The 19,591-nt window shown below is 57.7% G+C and overlaps 1 protein-coding gene across 1 annotated transcript in view; it reads left to right on the forward strand.

Annotated features, from left to right (window-relative positions):
• The window catches only part of FRAS1 (Fraser extracellular matrix complex subunit 1), a gene marked incomplete at both ends in the record, with an annotated part of 117,425 nt that overhangs the window by 95,085 nt on the left and 2,749 nt on the right, over positions 1–19,591 (forward strand). Inside the window, 25 exons of the mRNA XM_084264163.1 lie at positions 279–458; positions 1,029–1,153; positions 1,821–1,961; positions 3,013–3,240; positions 4,164–4,277; positions 4,829–4,979; positions 5,722–5,881; positions 6,048–6,210; positions 6,919–7,165; positions 8,166–8,510; positions 8,765–8,925; positions 9,270–9,417; positions 9,886–10,091; positions 10,533–10,689; positions 11,330–11,530; positions 12,167–12,354; positions 12,544–12,819; positions 14,266–14,498; positions 14,856–15,016; positions 16,132–16,346; positions 17,491–17,641; positions 18,271–18,378; positions 18,497–18,656; positions 18,792–18,908; positions 19,424–19,590. Of these exons, the coding sequence (XP_084120289.1) occupies positions 279–458; positions 1,029–1,153; positions 1,821–1,961; positions 3,013–3,240; positions 4,164–4,277; positions 4,829–4,979; positions 5,722–5,881; positions 6,048–6,210; positions 6,919–7,165; positions 8,166–8,510; positions 8,765–8,925; positions 9,270–9,417; positions 9,886–10,091; positions 10,533–10,689; positions 11,330–11,530; positions 12,167–12,354; positions 12,544–12,819; positions 14,266–14,498; positions 14,856–15,016; positions 16,132–16,346; positions 17,491–17,641; positions 18,271–18,378; positions 18,497–18,656; positions 18,792–18,908; positions 19,424–19,590 (4,503 nt within the window). The remainder of the gene's footprint in view (positions 1–278; positions 459–1,028; positions 1,154–1,820; positions 1,962–3,012; positions 3,241–4,163; positions 4,278–4,828; positions 4,980–5,721; positions 5,882–6,047; positions 6,211–6,918; positions 7,166–8,165; positions 8,511–8,764; positions 8,926–9,269; positions 9,418–9,885; positions 10,092–10,532; positions 10,690–11,329; positions 11,531–12,166; positions 12,355–12,543; positions 12,820–14,265; positions 14,499–14,855; positions 15,017–16,131; positions 16,347–17,490; positions 17,642–18,270; positions 18,379–18,496; positions 18,657–18,791; positions 18,909–19,423; position 19,591) is intronic.

Consider the following 19,591-nt stretch of genomic DNA (forward strand, 5'->3'; position numbering starts at 1 on the left):
GGGGCAGGGGGAGAGTTCATGGATGTGAGGACTGGCAAACTCACTGAAAAAGAAGGAAAATTTCTCTTAATATCTTCATACTGTCTGGATTGTCTGTAAGGCTTTATTACAGTGTTTCCATCCCCTTGATTAATGTGAGGCCCAGAGTACTTGTGGAATTACCTGTCTGGAAGGCGTGTGTGTTGTCTTTTCCTAGAGCAAGTCTACCTGATTGAAGTAACACCCCAGAATGGAGAGCGACTGTCTCCTAACTCAGCTTTTGTATTTAACCTTTGCAGAGGACAGATTTCCTCCCTCCATCATCACTAATGAAGGGCTGGTCCTGGATGAGAACTCTGCAAAGACCATCACGACCCTCCAGCTCTCCGCCAGTGACCAGGACAGTGAGCCGAGCCAGCTGCAGTACAAGCTGACCAGGCAGCCCACGCTGGGGCACCTGGAGCACACGGCCTCCCCAGGTGAGCAGGGCAGCACGTTACTCACTGGGTACTCCTAGCAGCAAGGTGTTCTCCCCATCCAAATGACCTCAGCATAGGAGGAGAGGGCCCTGCGGTGTTCAAAAGAGAGCACAGATGTCTGAAGCTGGGGAGCTCTGAGGAAACCTTGGCTATTTGTCCTGGGTTTGGCCAGGATGGAGTTAATCTCTCTCTCACAGCAGGTGGATGCTGTGGCTGGGAGCTGGGATGGGAGCTGTGCTGGTAACACAGGGATGGGTCAGTTGCTGCCCAGCAGCCAAGGGCTTTTCAATTGCTCATCCTGCCCTGCTAATGAGAAGGTGGGGTGCAGCCAGGGAGCTGGGAGGGGACCCAAACTGGCCAGAGGGGGTATCCCATGCCAGTTACCTCATGCTCAGCATAAAGGGGGCTGGTGGGGGGAGGAGGAGGCAGCTCCAGGATGTGCAGTTTTGGGGATGGGAACTGGAGCAGAGCAAGCCAAGACTGAGGGCTTATGGCTGCACATGGCCAGCTCTCCCTATTTTTCCCTGCCCCATTCCTGCTGTTGCACGTTGTCCCCTGTTCTGTACCCAGGGAGAAGAATCAGCTCGTTCAGCCAGGCTGACCTGGCCGCGCGCAGCATCCGGTACGTCCACACCAGCGACACTGAAAAGCACAGGGACACCTTCACCTTCTCTGTTTCGGATGGAACCCATGAGGTGGGTCCTGAGGTGTTCCCCCCGTGAGCCAGAGCAGGCTGTTGATCCTGCAGGATGCAGTGGGAGCCAGTTTCCCTCCTGGGTGCTTGCAGGAGATGGTTCCACCTAGCAGAGGAAATGAAACAAGCCACACGTGGGCTTGTCATTTGGCAACGGTGGGTGCTCATGCTTCTGCTTTGAGAGGTCTTATGTACCACTGGGAAGAGAAGGAGGCACCACCTGAGATGTAACCTCATGAGACCTGTTTACCGAGATTTCAGCGTCCTGTTGTTGTCTGCTTACCCCTTGTTCCCAGAGCACAGCTCTGATCCGGTGCACTGACAGCGTACCCAGGAGCAGAGTTAGACCTCGAGAAATGTCTCCTTCCCAGTGCTGGCAAGGGAAGAATCACAGCTGCAAATAGGCAGAGGGAAGGAGGGAGGGAGGGGAAAAGTGGGTCTCCATAAATATCCCAGATAAAGGAAGAGTTAAGTCAGTGGGGAGGGATAGAAGAGCTCATGTTTGCAAGATCTGAGCTTAGAAGCTCTTATTTACCCAACTGAATGAGGCCGAAGTGAAGTGACCCTCACTCTGTGGATCCCCGTGGCCTCCTTAAAGCATCACTGTGGGTGGAGTTGCACCCCTGGTAGGCTGAATTCCTCACAAGAGGCTTTTCCTCCTGCTCCAGGTGAGCCAGACCTTTGCCATCACCATCAACCCTGTAGATGACTCCTTGCCCATAGTGCAGAGCCTCGGGCTGACAGTTCAGGAGGGCGTGAGGAAAACCATCACGGAGCTGGAGCTCAAAGTGACCGATGCTGACACAGAGGTAAGTCAGGGCCCCCCTGGCCTCCTCCCTGCCCTGTTCTGCTGCACGTGGGGGCTCTCAGCAAACCAGGCTGGTGTTCGAAGAGAGTGTAGGGAGTGTCATCTGTCCCTGTGATGGCCTCAGACAAGCAGCTTGTGGCAGGCCTGGGTTGTACAGAGACAGATGAATGAGTGAGCGAAGCGAAGCCCTGACTGGGCTTTGCCTGGGATGTCTCTCAGACACAGAGGACACAAACCTGTGTGGCAGACATGTGGAAGCTGTGATGGGAGCTGAGCCTTCCCCCATGCCACCTTCTCTCTGAGTCTGAGCTGAGCTTACACCCAGCCTGGACACTGAGTTCACCCCTTAGCACAGACAGAAATGATGTTGTCCCTTCCTCCTCCTGGATCTGGCTGGAGGCTGAGAGGGGTCACGTTGGCTCTGCCTTGCTGCGTCACAGTTTCCCTGCACTTCCCTGAGCCAAAGATCCTGCCCCAAAGGCTTATTGCCCAACAGACATGCTGGGGGGGCACGTTGCATCGCATGGCTGCAGAATGGGGGACCGCTCCTGTGTTCAAGGGTCATCATGAAGGCAGAAGCCATCTCAAACCTGCATGCTCTGCCTAGCTTGACTCCCTGCTTGGGGTTGGTTTGTAAATAGCTCCTTGGGAGAGGGACAGGGATGGGACAGGGCTTGGGGTGAATCAGTGCAGTGTGCAGTGCTGCGATTCAGCCCCTGCTCTGAAGCACCAGGCTAGGACAGAGCCCCCCTGCTAGGACAGGGCCCCTCTGCTAGGACAGAGCCCCTCTGCTAGGACAGGGCCCCTCTGCTAGGACAGGGCCCCTCTGCTAGGGCAGGGCCCCTCTGCTAGGACAGGACCCCTCTGCTAAGACAGAGCCCCTCTGCTAGGACAGGGCCCCCCTGCTAGGACAGAGCCCCTCTGCTAGGACAGGACCCCTCTGCTAGGACAGAGCCCCTCTGCTGGGACAGAGCCCCCCTGCTAGGACAGAGCCCCTCTGCGTGCAGCCAGGCCACACGTTCATCTGGGCCGCGCGTGTCTCCTCGCTGCAGGCTGACTCCATCACACTGAGCGTCGTGCAGCCCCCCCGGCACGGCCTGATCGAACGCGCCAGCTCCGGGCAGCGGTACCAGCAAGCCAGCACCTTCACCATGGGTGACATCTACCAGGGCCGCATCAGCTACAGGCACGACGGCGGCGGCTCGCTGCGGGACCGCTTCACCTTCACCGTGTCCGACGGCACCAACCCCTTCTTCGTGATGCAGGATGGGGGCAAGAAGGTGAGGGGGCAGGGGATGGGGGACACATCGGCAGTGGCTAACAGGAGGTTGCCTGCCCTCAGAGGAGGGGAGAGTGAAGGTGAGGGCTGAGGGTTCTCAGTTACACAACACCATTTGCTTCTCCCCTGGTGCTGAAGCCCTGAAAAGCTGGAATCCAAACTCAGTAGCCTGGTGGGTGTCTCTGCAGCAGGGATTCTTTACCCTGGGCACACAGGGATCGCTCCTCCTGGTGTGTGCTGTTTAAAGCCAGATCTCTCATACTGATACAGATTGACTCTACATACTCATTATGATTTCTAGGAAAAGGCAGGGCTGTGCAGATTGCTCCCAGGAAGTCATTTACATTAACTCCTCCCAGATACAGCATGTGCAGTGACGCTCAGGGGGTCTTCAGGGATGAAGGCTGAATGTCTTCCTCTCTCTCAGCACATGCTCTTTATAGTTTTCTCCATAGTCTCAAAACCCCATTCCTGCACAAACTAGTTAGTGACCCTTTCTAGATGAAAACAAGCTACACTCTCTCTTAATTGGTCGTTGGACTCTCTATTTATTACCCCCCTGTCTTCACTTTCTTTGTCTCCAAGGCTGCAGTAAAACAGCTCAAATGGCTTCAGCCGTGTCCTACTAAAATCCAAACCACACAGACACTGCCTGTTCTCCAACCACACAAATTCTCCTTATGTTAAAGCTACATCAATTAATTGTCTCTTGAGCTACATCTCCATCAATCTCCTCAGTGTTACTACGTTTCATGGAATCAGTATCACCAGCCTTTGTGTGTGCAAACTCGTGCCAGGCCCTTGGTCCCAGCAGAGCTGGAGGCAGCAGAGCTGGAGGCAGCAGGGCTGGAGGCAGCAGAGCTGGCAGTGTGGCGGGTCAGGCTCTGGTTCAGAGTCACAGCTGTGTCTCTCCACATCTGGCAGGTGGTGACAGCAGCCCCGCAGCGCTTCAAAGTGGACATCCTCTCTGTCGATAAGGGGACACCCAGAGTGGTCACCAACCTGGGTCTGCAGTGGCTGGAGTACGTGGATGGCAAGGTAACTGCCTCCCTGGGTTCAGCTTAGGTTGGGCCTCTGCTCCAGGAGAAGGAGCTTCCCAGGAGAACATCCTGATCCTCCAGCAGTTGTGGCTCTGTGATGATGAGCAGGTGTCTCTCTGTGCCCATGAAGTGACCTGGAAGAGGCAGAGGTGTTTTTAGGGGGGTGCCTGTGCTGTGGCTCCATTAACTGACCCAGACAGTGTGGCTCCAGGGCACTACATCACTTCCCAGACCACCTCCTTCCCTCACAGCAGCAGGACTGCCAAGCTCTTCTTGGCTCTTAGGTGTATGGTGCAGCCCCTGCCTGCCTCACTGGGCAGACACGTCCTGCCCCTTGTCCCTCCTGCCCATGGGGGGTATGTTTTCAGCTTTGCCCATGGCAGAGGAGCCTCGATGATGTGCCCCAGCTGGCACAGCACAGATAGATGGGTCTGGAAGAAAGGTGGTGGCTGGCTGGGCTCAAATTCCAGGCTTCAGAAGAGTCAGCCCATCAGACTCGTGCTGCTGGAGCTCCAGAGGTTTATTCCCTTGGTTTTGGCTTTAATCCAGGCGACCAATGTGATCACTAAGAAGGAATTACTGACCACAGATCCTGACACAGATGATGGGCAGCTGGTCTACGAGATAACAACTGGTCCCAGAAATGGTTATGTGGAGAACAAGCTGAAACCAGGGACGGTGGTGACCACTTTCACACAGGGTATGGGAGTCGGGCTGCATCCTGTTGCTTTTCCTTCCTTCACCTGCTTCAGTTTGTCAAGATAGCTTGGGAGAAGGGTGGGAGGGGGGAAGACAAGGGGCAGATCTCAAATGGATGTGGAAAAGAAGAACTGGGTTTTGCTCCCAGTTACAGAAATCCCATAGTTTCTTCAGCCACCAACCCATGTCCAGTAGCACCCCAGGTCCTCCAGGCTTCTTAGAGCTGGAGCTTTGACTTGGGACAGGAAAGAGCTGTAGGTGTTGCACACAGATCTGCTCATCACCAGGGCTGTAGGTGTTCAGCCAGCACTGCGGATCAGCAGTGCTTGGAGAGTTCACTTCTGGAAGGCTGAGGGCCTTTGGTTAGGCAGGGAAAGATGGGGGAGTCACCACTGCTCCTGCTCCCTGCTCCTTCCAGGCTCTCCTGGAGAGGCTGAAGTCAGAGCTCTGCCTTGATTTTTAGCCTTTCTGCCTTTTTATTAGCATTTCTGTCCTTTTTTTAGCCTTTCTGCCTTTTTCCCCTAACGTTTCCACCTTGTGCTGCGCTGGGCCCTGTGCAGACACAACCCACAGTCCTGCTGTTCCAGGGCTCAAGTGTGGCAAATGTGACTCTGTGATTCCCTGAAAAGCTGCTGCAGCACCAGGGGCGTGTGGAGCACCCTGTCCCTGCAGCCATGCAGATCTCTCTGCGCTGCTCATCTGTTGCATCCCTGGTTGGCTCAGTGTCCGTCTCCTCCCTGCAGAGGACGTGAACCGGGGCCTCATTCGGTACGTGGTGCACGAGGAGAGGGTTCAGGAGACCATGGACAGCTTCCAGTTCCTGGTGAAGGACAGCAAGCCCAATGTGGTCAGTGGCAACACCTTCCGTGTCCAGTGGTCCCTCCTCAGCTTTATGTACACCAGGTAAGCGGCACGGGGTCTGCAGCGTCTTCTGGAGGGGAAGGGGTGCAGACAGCAGCTGGTGTGGAGTGAGACCCCCTGTCCATGTCAGTGAGGAGAAGTGCTTGCTGGGTGGAACCGTGGCGCAGGGTTTGCACCCCAGCTTGTCATTTCTGTCCCCTTGTTCCAGCTACGAGGTGCAGGAGAGCGCGGGCGCGGTGAGCGTCGGCGTGAGGCGGGTTGGCAGCCTCCACCAGTACGCGATCGTGCTGTGCCGCACCCAGCCCGGCACAGCCACCGCCGGGCCCAGCTCGCAGCCCGGACAGCAGGACTACCAGGAGTACGCGGGGCAGGTGGGTTGGGGCAGGGGGAGAGGGGAGCTCGGACCACACATCCCACCCAGCCTGGGGAAGGAGCTGATAAAAGCTGATAAGGAGCCTCTGTCTCCTTCCCCACCCTTCCTGGCTTGTTTGCTTCCAGCCCAGGGTCTCTTTCTTCATCCTTTTCCTGAGCTGGCAGATAACACTTTGCAGCAGCGTTCTGGCATTCCAGAGATGTCAGGGGTCGTGGGTAGACATGGCATCCCTCCCCAGGCAAAGGGCTGAAGCTGGGGCTGGGATCAGAAAGGGTCAGGGCCTATGCACTGTGCTTGCTGCTGCCTTTCATAGACTCATAGACTGGTCTGGGTTGGAAGGGACCCCAAGGGTCACAGAGCTCCAACCCCCTGCCACAGGAAGAGCAACCTCTCTCCATAGGGGAGCTGCTCCAGCCCTCTGAGCATCTCTGTGGCTCCTCTGACACCTCTCCAACAGCCCCACATCTTCCTTGTGTTGGGCCCCAACTCTGGACACAGGACTGCAGCTGGAGCCTCACGAGGGCAGAGTAGAGAGGAAGGGGCAGAGCAGAGAGGGGAGAGAGTCTTTGACCCCCAGTAGCCATTTTTCCTTGGTTAAGGTTGGTGTGGGTGCCCACTGCAGACAGGGCAGGAGGCTTGGGCACAGGTAAGGCCAGAAAGCTTCAGGCCCTGATCCAAAGTGAGCATCCCACTTGCTGTCTCCCAGGTGCAGTTCGAGGAGCGGGAGGACACCAAGGCCTGCACCATCGTCATTAACGATGACAGTGTCTTTGAAAGCGTGGAGAGCTTCACTGTGGAGCTCAGCATGCCAGCCTACGCGCTGCTGGGGAACGTCACCCGCGCCACCGTCACCATCAGTGACGCCGAGGACGAGCCCACCCTGCAGTTCGTCCGGCAGACGTTCCACGTCAGCGAGAGCGCCGGCTTCCTCTCCGCTCCCGTCGAAAGGAGAGGTGGGTCCGGCTGGGCAGAGCCGCTTCCCGTGCTCCTGGGGGGCTGCTCTGAGGCTCCGAGGTGCAGAGGCTGAACCCTCGCAGCACAGAGGGAGGATGGGCAGCCCGGGAGCTGTGGCCAGCGGGAAGCTGGGAGCAGAGAGACGCGAAGCACCTCTGGGCACACCGCGAGGTGCCCGTGGCTGCCTAGAGCTCGGCTCTGGATCCTGTCCTTCAGAGCTTGGTGCATGGATCCTACAGGTTGTGGGAGCCCCTGGATCTGTTGGTTGGATGGGGCTTTGGGCACCCTGGGCTAGAGGAAGGTGTCCCTGCCCATGGCAGGGGGTTGGAACTGGATGATCTTTGAGGTCCCTTCCAGCCCAAGGCGTTCCATGATTCTATGACTGTACCATGGCAAAGCCGCTGAGGATCTGCAGCATGTACCTTTACCCAGCTCAGGCAAACAACAGGCTCTTGGCTGGCAAATAACGCTGCCCCCAAAGCGAGTGGTGCCCCTTGGGGGTTGCTTGCCTACGATTTTGGGGGGTTTCTTTATTTTCCTGACGTAGCTTTGCAGCACAGCTCAAATCCAAGCAACAACACGGGGCAAATTGATTAATTGTTCCTAATCTTCCCCAGTTCTGCTCTGAGCTCCCCCAGCACAGCTAAAGCTCCCTGCTCTTGGGTTCATTTCTCCTCCTAGCTCGAGCAGGAGCAAACCCTTGTATTTTATTTGCTGCTTCCTCACGATCTAGATCCCATGATTCATGTGGGCCCCAGCAGTTGTCTGGTACGTTCTTTAGGAGACAAGTGGCACCCCTTTCCCAACGGTCCCAACCAGGAGTGCAGCCTGGGAGCCAGCCCTGAGCCAGCTTGGATGGACGTTTAGGAGGAGGGAGTGTGTTCTTCTAACTCCTCACTCTCTTTCCTGCACGCTGCCCTGTTATTTAGGGGAAGGGTGTCTCTGCCACACAGGCCAGAAGAGTTTCTGGAGTTCTGTTTTCTCTGTGCTGTGTCCTAGGGGATGCCAGCAGCACCGTGTCTGCCGTCTGCTACACCGTCCCCAGGTCAGCCAGGGGAAGCGGCCTGTACTCGCTGGGGTCTGGCTCCGACTTCAAGTCCCGGGGCATGGCGGACGACAGCCGCGTGGTGCTCGGCCCGGGCGTCACCGTGGCGACGTGTGACGTCATGCTGATCGATGACAGCGAGTACGAGGAGGAGGAGGAGTTCGAGATCGTTTTGGCCGATGCCTCGGATAACGCCCGCATTGGCAGCCGGGCGTCAGCCAACATCTTCATCGCGGGACCCAACGACGCCTCCACGGTGTTCCTGGGCAACGCCACCTTTACCGTCAGCGAAGCCGCGGGTGAGGGGTGGCAGGGGCTGCCCAGGGCTGCTCTGCACGGGGCGGGGGTGCTTCCACCGGCAGGACTCCGAAGGAGCGATTCTGGGAGCGGCAGCAGAGGGTTTCTGTCCCCCCTGCTCTGCCCCGGGGGGAAGGTTGGGGGTTGTTCTCGGCGGTGGCTGGCGCTGAGCGCAGGGAGGAGGGCGTGCGGAAGGGAGAGGAGGGGTCTGCGGTGTGCAGCTGCTTTCTCAGCTTGGTTCTGTCTCGTGGTGCAGGAAGCATCGAGGTTCCGGTCCTCCGACAGGGACCTGATCTCTCAGCCCCCGTCTCGGTGTGGTGTGCCACCCGGCCCGCAGACCCTCCGTCTGCCAGCCCAGGAACTGACTACATCCCCAGCTCCAGAAAGATAGAGTTCAGGCCCGGCAAGACGGAAGAGGTGAGGAGCCAGTTGGACTCCGGAGTCTGTGGTGCCTGGTGACCCTTCTCTCTCACTTACGTGCACACCCTGTATTTGTACACAAATCACTGTGTATATATACCCGAGTCCCATCTGCTGAGCACTGTGGCCAGGGAAGATGCAGTCAGGCCACCTCTCCCAGGACAGAGACAGCTGCCTGTTCTCTGAAACAATACACCGGGTTCATCTAGAACATTGTTTCCCTTGAGGGATGAGCTCAGGAAAGGCCTGGCATCACGGCTCCTGTGAGACACCGGGACACGAGCGCTGGGCAGGATGAGAGCTTTGCACCTCTGAAGGCAGGGCTTCTGCTTTCCTTCCAGTTCTGCACTCTGACCATCCTGGACGACGCGCAGGACCCGGTGATCGAAGGGCTGGAGACGTTTGTGGTGTATCTCAGCTCGCCCCAGGGCGCTGAGCTGACAAAGCCATCCCAAGCCATCGTGGCCATCAATGACATCTTCCAGGATGGTAAGTTTCCCACTGCAGCTCCCTCGGGTCCATCCTGCCCTCACCCCCCTCTCTCACTGCCGCACGGCCAGAGCCTAGCCCAGGCTCAGCTCGTTCTAGGCTGGATTGAGCCTGTCTTCCTGGGCTCCTCCTGTCCCACCTGGCTGCCCTGTTTCTTTCCATGCTTCCCTGTCCACGAGAGCTTAGCATCTTGGGAGTGCAGAATGAATTTTCACTTCCAGCCATGCCTGGGCCCCTCTGCTCAGAGCTCAGTCCTTGTTTCTTGCTTTGCTGAGGGGCAAAGTCCCCTGTGCTATGCAAGGAAGTCTCACCACACGTTTGCTTTCTCCTGTGTTTGAAGATCTCTCACATTCACTTGCCTGAGGGAAGCACAGACTGTATGATCTGCCTTGGATCATCCATGGCCTGAGTTAGCTCCTGTCTCTCTGCCCAGCTTGAACACTTGACTCTCTTTATTGCCTCTCACAGTCCCAAGCATGCAGTTCACCAAGGATACATACAGGGTGAAGGAGAAAGAGGGTACTCTGCACATCCCCATCTTCCGCACTGGGGACCTGAGCTACGAGTCCTCTGTCAGGTGCTACACACAGAGCCAGACAGCAGAGGTGCTGGAGGACTTTGTGGAGAGGAGGAACGCAGAGGAGTCTCGCATCACTTTCTTCAAAGGGGAGAAGGTGAGCAGAACCCAGCTCTTCACAGGGAGAGCAGAGAACCGTTGGTGGGAGAGGTTTGGATCTCAACTCTTCATGGGCAGGGGGAGCTGACTGAGGCTGTTCAAACTGGTTTCTTAAAGTCACAAAGCCTTCTAGTCCTGGGAATTTGACATTGCTCCTTTGGGGATAAAATGGGTTCAGAGGTGCAACACAGACCCTCTGTGTTAGCAGGACTCAGGACTGTGGAAGCAGAGAGCTGTCACTCTGTGCAAGCAGATGTCTTCAGGGCTGTGTCTCACGATGTCCCTCTGGCTTGTCCGCCCTGAAGCTGCAGCCTTAAAAACAGGGAATCTTCCAGAACCAACAGTGCTCAGGCACTGGACCCTGGCTGGTGATGGGCAGCGTGGCCTGGACGTGCCCGTGGGGGTTTCTGACTGTCTTCTCCTCCTGCCTGTGCTGCAGGTGAAGAACTGCAGTGTTCACATCAGCGACGACTCTGCCTTTGAGCCAGAGGAGCAGTTCCAGCTCTACCTCGGTAGCCCCCTTGGGAACCACTGGAGCGGCGCCAGGCTGGGGAGGACGGACACAGCGACCATAACCATCACCAACGACGAGGATGGTAAGTGAGGACCCTCACCAGGGAGGCCGGGGGTTGCAGTGGGGGATGTGCTCCTGAGGCAGTCGGCACAGACCCCTCAGTGGTTTGTGGTTTAATTTAGTCGACGTGCAGCGCCTTGGGGCACGGTCACAGCTCTGCAGGCTTTGGGCACAGGGCTTATCTTAACGGGGGACTGAGCGACCAGGGCTGGAACCCACCTCTGGTCCCATTTCCCATCCCCATGCTGCTGCACGGGGAGTTGCTGTGCTTCCCCTGGGAGATGCTGCCTTCCCTCTACAGCATCACAGCCCAGGGAGATAGGTGGGGAAGGAGGGGGGCAGCAGGTCCCCCTTGGTGTGGCTGCCAGCACTGGCTGTGGCACCATCGTGTGGGATCTGAGCACACATGGTTCAGTGGGCGGCTGGGGAAGGGAGAGTCATTGACCATCCTCCGGTAGCCCCATGCATGCATTGGCTTTTGCCCCCACCCCTCTGCCCTAGTTCACAGCCAACCCTTATGGCTGCAGTTTTGAGGAGCCTCTTGCTCTGAAGATGGGTAGACAGAGCCTAAGGGGAGCTGAGCTTAGCTCAGCCCCGTTGCTCAACACCCTTCCCCTGTAAACAGCCAACCTGGGGCTTCGTCTTCCTCCTTGTTTCCTTAGCACCCACCATCGAGTTTGAGGAGCCTGCGTACCAAGTGCGGGAGCCGCCCGGCCCGGAGGGCGTTGCTGCTCTAAATATCAAGGTGGTCCGCAGAGGGGACCAGAACAGGACCTCGAAGGTCCGCTGCAGCACCCGCGACGGCTCGGCGCAGGCCGGGCTGGATTACTACCCCAAGAGCCGGGTGCTGAAGTTCAGCCCAGGTAAAGGGTCTGTGGAGGGGAGGCTGGAGGTGGCGGCGTGGCCGGAGATGTTCTGTGTGTGTCAGAAAGGAGCGCGTGTGGGGCACGGTGAGATGTGCCCAGAGCCCCTTTTGGCATGAGGTTTCCCACACACCTGAGCCCTGAGAAGGAGTAACATACCCTCGGGGTTTGGGGATTAGGGGTTAGGTTTGATTTGGAAGTGCCAAGCTGCTGCCCAAGCAGGGAAGCAGTGGAAGGAGGAGGGAACCAAAGCCTGGATGGAGGTGGTGAGCTCTGTACTGAGCAGGTTGTAAAGGCCTAAGTGGACAGAAAGACAGTTGGGACTTAATGCTCACTGGAATTCCTGTCCCTTGGCAAAACAGGAAGGCCGTCCCAAGTCTTGCATGTTTGCTCTTGTGTAGGACATTCCACCCCTTCACAATGCCCACCCCGTATGAGAAGGATCCTGCACTCTGGTCACAACCACCCCAGGCAGCGCTGGGGGCAGGGGACTGGGAAGCTGCCTAGAGGACAAGGACCTGGGGGTGTTGGGTGACACCCTCCTGAACAAGAGCCAGCAGGGTTTTATGAGATCTTCAGAGCAAGATCTGCTGATGAATTGAGTTCTCACTGTTCCTCTTGCATTTCATCTGGCAGGCGTGAACCACGTCATGTTTAAAGTGGAGATCATGTCCAATGAAGACCGGGAGTGGCATGAGTCCTTTTCTCTGGTGCTGGGTCCAGATGACCCGGTGGAAGCTGTTCTTGGAGATACCAGCACTGCCATAGTGACTATTTTGGATCAGGAGGCAGCAGGGAGCCTGATTCTGCCAGCACCTCCTGTGGTGAGTGGCCCGTTGCGGTGGATGCGCTTTAGTGCCCTGTGAGTGTGGGCTGGAAGCCCCAGAGGGGCTCCTGAGACAGAACAAAGAGCTGTAGCAATGAGCTGGCTCGGAGGGCAGGACTGGGCAGGATTGCCTCTCCTGCCCCTCCCCTCAGCCTCCAGCCAAGGCTGCTGGTTTCCATCCCTCCAGGTCGTCAGTCTGGCCGATTACGACCGGGTGGAGGAAGTGACCAAGGATGGTTCTAAGAAGTCCCCTTCCCCGGGCTATCCGCTCGTCTGCGTCACGCCGTGCGACCCCCGCTTCCCCGGGTACCCGCTCACGGAGCGGCGCTGCGGCGAGGCCGGGATCAACCAGTCTGCCCTACAGTTCAGCTGGGAGGTGGCAGCCCCCACGGACGGGAACGGAGCCAGGTCGCCTTTCGAAACCATCACTGACACCACCCCCTTCACCAGCGTCAACCACAAGGTAGGTGGCCAGGCCTGGGGCGCTGGGGCGGCAGCGCGGGGCGTGGGGCAGCGAGCGGCTGGGGCAGCCCGCGCGGTTGGTGTGCTCTGTGAGAGGCAGAGGCGTCCCTCCAGCCACGGGCCGGAAGGAATGGATGCACCAGCAGAAGAGCTCAGCATGTGACGTGACCCGAGTCACCAGGGGTTGGCTGCAGCATTGCCTGCTCACCTTCCATCCTGCTCAAGCTGCAGGGAGAGCAGAGCTTGAACCAGCACCTGCTCTTCCTTCAGACACTCGTTTTGCACAGGGATGTGGTGGTTTGGCCCCGGCTGGAAGCCAGACACCCAACAAATCTGTGTTTCTACACCGTGCCTACTCCTCACCCGTGGTCTGAGGTGGCTTTAGTGGGGAACACACACTTTAGTTCCAGAGGTAGACCCAAAAATCTCTTGGGATCTGCCAGTTGCCCTGAGGGGCTTCTCTGGGGATTAGGTTTTTTCCTTCTGTTTTCCACAAATGTCTCCTCGTTCCCCACTGAGCCTGACAAAGCCCTGCTGTTCCCCACTGAGCCTGACAAAACCCCCATGTGCTGACACAGGAAGGAGCTGCCAGCAGTCAGACCCTTCACTGGGTGAGTGGACAGAGAGCCTGGCAGATCCTCAGAGCTCAGCCCCTCAGCTCTTCCCCTCCCTTTGGGACACGGGCAGAGGTCCCAGGGCACCAGGGCAAAGTGCTTTCACTGGCGCCCTCGGATGGACTTGCTGATCTTAAAGGTCTTTTCCAACCTTGGGATTCTGTGCTGCAATGCTGATGTGTGTGACCTATCCTGGGTTTGGCCAGGACAGAGTGAATCTCTCTCTAGCAGTGGTGGATGCCCTGTTTGGGAGTCAGGATGAGGCAGTGCTGGTAACACAGGGATGTTTCCAGTTGTTCCCAAGCAATCAAGGGCTTTTCAGTTGTTCCTGTTTCCCTGCTAATGAGAAGGGAGGGGACCCAGCCAGGACAGGTGACCTGAACTGGCCAGAGGGGGTATCCCATGCCAGGTACCTCATGCTCAGCATAAAGGGGACTGGGGGTGGGGAGCAGGCAGCTCCAGGACACACAGTGTTTGGGGACAGTCCAGTTTGGGGATGGCTCTGAGCTGTCCCTGAGCTGTGTGGGTCAGTGAGACACTGCACTGTGTGTCACCAGTTTCACACATTTTGCTATAAAGTCCTGTTACTGTTATTCTCTCTCTCTGCTATCCCAGTATAAACTCTCCTTATCCCAGCCCCTGAGTTTTGGTTCCTTGGATTTTCTTCTCCTTCCCTTTCCCCCTCCCTCACTTTCTCCCCTTCACACTCCCCCTTAAAGAGCAAACAGCTGCCTGGTGCCTGGCTCTCAGCTGGGGCAAAACCACGACCGCCCCGCAGGCCGTGCCCTCCCTCCATGCCCTCCCTCCACGCTGTCCCTCGTGGTTCCCCACAGGTGCTGGACAGCATCTACTTCAGCCGCCGGTTCCACGTGCGCTGCGTGGCCAAGGCCGTGGACAGGGCTGGCCGCGTGGGCACGCCGCTGCGCAGCGCTGCCGTCACCATCGGCACGGACACTGCCATCTGCCACACCCCTGTGGCCGCAGGGACAGCCCGAGGGTTCCAGGCACAGTCCTTCCTTGCCACGCTGAAGTACCTGGATGTCAAGCACAAGGAGCATCCCAACAGGTATCAGCCCAGGGAAGGGGTGTAGTCCTTCACCAGCCCCGCTGCTGCGGTGACAGCCGGCTCGGGGCAGGAGGAGGAGGTGTGCCTGAAGCCACATCCCTCCACACAACGCCTCTTAGGGAGCTCAGAGCAGCACTCCCACTCTTCCTCACACCCCGCTCTGCCGAGGGGCCGCCTGGGGAAATGGGGAGTTGGGGTGATGGCTGCAGGAGCAGATGGGGAGATGTAGCTGAAAGGAAGTGTGGGGCTGCCACTAGCCAGGCTCACCCCATCATGAGGGCGTGGGGCGATGCAAGGGGCTCCCCTGCCTGCCAGGGCTGCTCTTTTCTGCACTCTCATCGCCCTGGTTTGTTCCAGAATCCACATCTCGGTGCAGATCCCCCACCAGGATGGCATGCTGCCCCTCATCTCCACCCTGCCGCTGCACAACCTGCATTTCCTCCTCTCCGAGTCCATCTACAGGCACCAGCACGTCTGCTCCAACCTGGTCGCCGTCAGGGACCTCCGAGGCGTCTCGGGTAAGCTCTGAAGCCAGACTTTGCTCCCTCAACTTGGTGGGAGGGAGAAACCAGTAGAAAATAACCACAGAGAAGGTGGCTCTGCCTTCCTCCAGGCTCTCTTGACACGATATAAATAGTAATTAATCTTCCTGCACTAGCAGTGGCCAGGAGGGTCACCCCATCGGAGCTGAGGTGTGGCGTGGGGGGGATGGTTAAGAGATAACAGGGTGAATTGCGCCATTTGAGGAGGGGGGGTCACACTGAGCCAGGGGTTTTCTCCTTTTCAACCTGCCTTGCGATATCCAGGTCCTCAGAGGGGGATCCATGGGAAGCGCATCGCCCTGTCTGTGGCACTGAGGCCTCGGCACGGCCACGGCGAGCGGTGAGAGCTGCTTCACTGCTCAAGGAGATGCTGGAGCAGAAGGAGAAAGGCCGGCTGGTTCTTGGGGTGATGCGGCCCTGGCTTGGGGTGATGCAGTTCCCACTCAGGGTGATGAGGTCCTGGCTCAGGGCAATGCAGTTCCCACTCAGGGTGATGAGGTCCTGGCTCAGGGCGATGAGGTCCTGGCTCAGGGCAATGCAGTTCCCACTCAGGGTGATGAGGTCCTGGCTCAGGGTGATGAGGTCCTGGCTCAGGGCGATGAGGTCCTGGCTCAGGGCAATGCAGTTCCCACTCAGGGTGATGAGGTCCTGGCTCAGGGTGATGAGGTCCTGGCTCAGGGCAATGCAGTTCCCACTCAGGGTGATGAGGTCCCGGCTCAGGGTGATGTGGTCCTGGCTCAGGGTGATGCAGCCCCTGCTTGGGGTGATGTGGTCCCTCCTCGGTCCATGGTAGGCAGAGGGTTGTTGTGCTTCGTTCTGTGCAGTTCGTGTTCTGTGTTTCTTAGAGTTTCGCTTCAACCTTTAATCCACAGGTTTGGGTTTTAGGGGTCCTACCCCGTTCCTCTAACGCTTTCCCCTGTGCAGATCCACTTACAGGGCCCTCCAGGCTAAGGAAGGGAGAGGAGCCTGTTAAGTCCCCGCAGTAACCAATCCCCCTGACATGATGCCAGAGGGAAAACAGCACCTTGGTACTCAGCCTCGAGCTCTTTACACCCTGGAGTGCTGAGTGTCCTTCTGTCTCCTGATCCCAGAGGCGGGCTTTCTGGATGAAGTGCCCTACGACAGCATCACCCTGGGTCCAGGCTACGACCGCCCGTACCAGTTCGACCCAGCGGTGCGGGAGCCGAAGACGATCCAGCTCTACAAACACCTCAACCTCAAGAGCTGCATCTGGACCTTCGACGCCTACTACGACATGACGGAGCTCATCGACGTCTGCGGGGGCTCCGTCACCGCCGACTTCCAGGTGAGGGGCTGCAGCCAGAGCTCTCCCACCTGCTCAGCATGTTCCTTCAGCTGCAGCCAGAGCTCTCCCACCTGCTCAGCATGTTCCTTCAGCTGCAGCCAGAGCTCTCCCGCCTGCTCAGCATGTTCCTTCAGCTGCAGCCAGAGCTCTCCCACCTGCTCAACATGTTCCTTCAGCTGCAGCCAGAGCTCTCCCACCTGCTCAGCATGTTCCTTCAGCTGCAGCCAGAGCTCTCCCACCTGCTCAGCATGTTCCTTCAGCGCTCAGGCTCCGCCACATCTGTTTGTCCCAGTGGTTTCACAGTGGCTTCTCCTTCCTTTTACCTGAAATCAGCTGTGCTCTGTGAAACACAGTTCACTTATTTGCATGGGGGTGACACAGATCTGATTCTCTTCATCTTCAGAGCACCAGTTAAGTGATGGTTTTTCACACGTAGGAATGCCCTGGAAACACAAAACCTCTTCAGCTGTGCTGTCTCCCTGTCCTGACTCCACTCTTTGCCAGTGCACAAGAGCAAAGCACGGTGCAGGGCCACACCAGCTCCTCCTCTGCAGTGGAGGGACACCTGGAAGTTCCTGAGTAACTTAATTAATTCTGGCAGACCAGAAGCCAAAAGTGTTTGTTCTTCTCTAAAAAAAAAGTCTTTCACTAGACATGTCCCACTGGCCTCTCATGGATGGGGTGTACGTGTCCATCCCTCTTGAATGCATCTCTCCTCTTTGTGAGGTGCTTGTATTAAATTCCCAGTGGGAATGTTACAGCCAGCATCATTTCTTTTAACCCCTGCCTATCTGGAACACTTCGTTAGCTTCTCCGTTAGCAGCTGCCATCGCTTGCAGAAACCCAGAGAAGCTGCTTGAGCTGAACCGCTGCCGCATTCCATACACAGAGACGGGCACTGGGCAGACTGGAGTGTGTCTCTGAGCTTCACAGGCTGCAGCTGTGCTCTGCAGACAGTCATAAGTGAGGGATGTGGGGTGTAGTGGGAGAGCTGTGGTGTTCCAGAGACCCTCGGGACAAGCCTCAAGCAAGTGGAATTGCTTCATTCTAATTCACAGGACTGGAGTTGAGGGCCAGCACGAGTGGGGACCAGCACCTGTCCTTTGGGAGGTGCACAACCTCCTTCTCTGGGTTTGATTGGCAGGTACGGGACTCTGCTCAGTCCTTCTTAACGGTCCACGTCCCGCTCTACGTGTCCTATATCTACGTGACGGCGCCGAGAGGTTGGGCTTCTCTTGAGCATCACACAGAGATGGAGTTCTCCTTCTTCTACGATACTGTTCTCTGGAGGACAGGTAGGTCTGAGGCACGGGAAGGGCTACGGGGGGAATTGGCTTCACAGGATCACCGAGTCACAGGGGTTGGAAGGGACCTCCAGAGCCCATGGGGTCCAACCCCCTGCCCAAGCAGGGTCCCTGGGACAGGGCACACAGGTCGGTGTCCAGACGGGGCTGGAATCTCTCCAGAGAAGGAGACTGGGTGCCCCGTCCCTGGGGGTGTTCATGGCCAGGTTGGATGGGGCCCTGGGCAACCTTGTGTAGCTCCAGACCTGGAGGTTGGTGTCCCTGCCTGTGGCAGGGGGTTGGAGCTCTGTGCTCCTTGGGGTCCCTTCCAACCCAGACCAGGCTGGGATTCTGTGATTCTATGAAAAGAATTTACATCAGAGAAGGCTCATCCTAGGGGAGACCTGAGTACATTTACACCCTTTGTGCCCGAGTATGACTCAGGTGGCACACGTGGCTAACAGAGGAAGTGTGCAGCTGACTGGTCAGAGGATGATCCCAATTACACCAATCCCAATTAAACCCTGCCTTTCTGGAGCTCTCCAGTGCCTCTGGAGCTACACAGGGCTGACAGCACCCGCCCAAGGACAGACTGTGCTGTGCAGCCTCCCCAGTGAGCTGGCTCTTGCTGCCCCGTGCAGGCATTCAGACAGACAGCGTCCTCTCGGCCCGGCTGCAGATCATCCGCATCTACATCCGCGAGGACGGGCGGCTGGTGATCGAGTTCAAGACTCAGGCCAAGTTCCGAGGTGAGCACGTTATACCCACGGGGGGAGGAAGCAGACACAGGTCTGTGCAGAGAACACGCTGAGGCGTGGGGCCGCCACGTGCTCTGCCTTACCCCTCCCCTCCTTGTCCTCACCCCAGGGCTTTTTGTCATGGAGCACCACAGCCTGCCCGACGTCAGGTCCTTTCTGATGGCCCCAGACCACCTGGGAGGGATTGAATTTGATCTGCAGCTACTGTGGAGCGCTCAGACCTTCGACTCGCCCTACCAGCTCTGGAGAGCAACCAGCTCCTATAACAGGTGAGGACTGGGGCTTCAGCTGCCCACAGCTCGGGGTTCTTCTGAAGCGATGGGCTTGCACGGCGGTGGCAGCGTTAAGGCAGACACATGGGCTGGGGGGAGCAGCTCAGAGTGGGGTCTGCTGTCTGTTCCCAGGAAGGACTACTCTGGAGAGTACACCATCTTCCTGATCCCCTGCACCGTGCAGCCCACACAGCCCTGGATAGAGCCTGGAGACAAGGCCCTGCCCTGCACAGCTCACGCTCCTGAGCGGTAAGGAGACCCCATCGTCACAGCAGCAGGACGGTTTCAGCCCCTTGGGTTGTTTGTGGGGTCCAGACAGGCGTGGGACGGGCTGCAGGAAGGGAAAAGGGGAGCAGAGGAACCTCCCTTTTGTCTCAGGAATCCCCCTGCGACCATGACCACCTCCCCCCCCCCCCCCCCAGGGTGGTGAAAACTGCTGGGCTGGGGATCAGGATGTGCTGGAGCACCCGTAGCATGGCAGGGGCTGTGCCCCCTGAGCATGATGTGGGGGCACGTTTGGTTCTTTCTTGACAAAGGGACACTTTCCTTTAACCAAACTTTGCCTTCACCTGTGTGCCAGCCTCTCCTCTGCCATGGCAGAGAGGCCAGACCAGGGATACCCAGAACAGGCTCTGTCCCGTGCTGTGGTCCCTCTCACCCAGCAGTTTTCTACCTCAGGGCTGCAGAAGCCTCCACGCAGCCTGTGCTTCTCCCCAGAGAGACAGTGAACCTCTCCTCCTCTCTCCTTCCCTGTCCCAATCCAGGTTCTTGATCCCCATCGCCTTCCAGCAGACGAACCGCCCCGTGCCCGTCGTCTACTCCCTGAACACCGAGTTTCAGCTCTGCAACAACGAGAAGGTGTTCCTCATGGACCCCACCAAATCCGAGATGTCTCTGGCAGAAATGGATTACAAAGGGGCTTTTTCCAAGGG

This window comes from Gallinula chloropus, assembly GCF_964237585.1.
Source record: "Gallinula chloropus genome assembly, chromosome: 4".
Taxonomy (NCBI): domain Eukaryota; kingdom Metazoa; phylum Chordata; class Aves; order Gruiformes; family Rallidae; genus Gallinula; species Gallinula chloropus.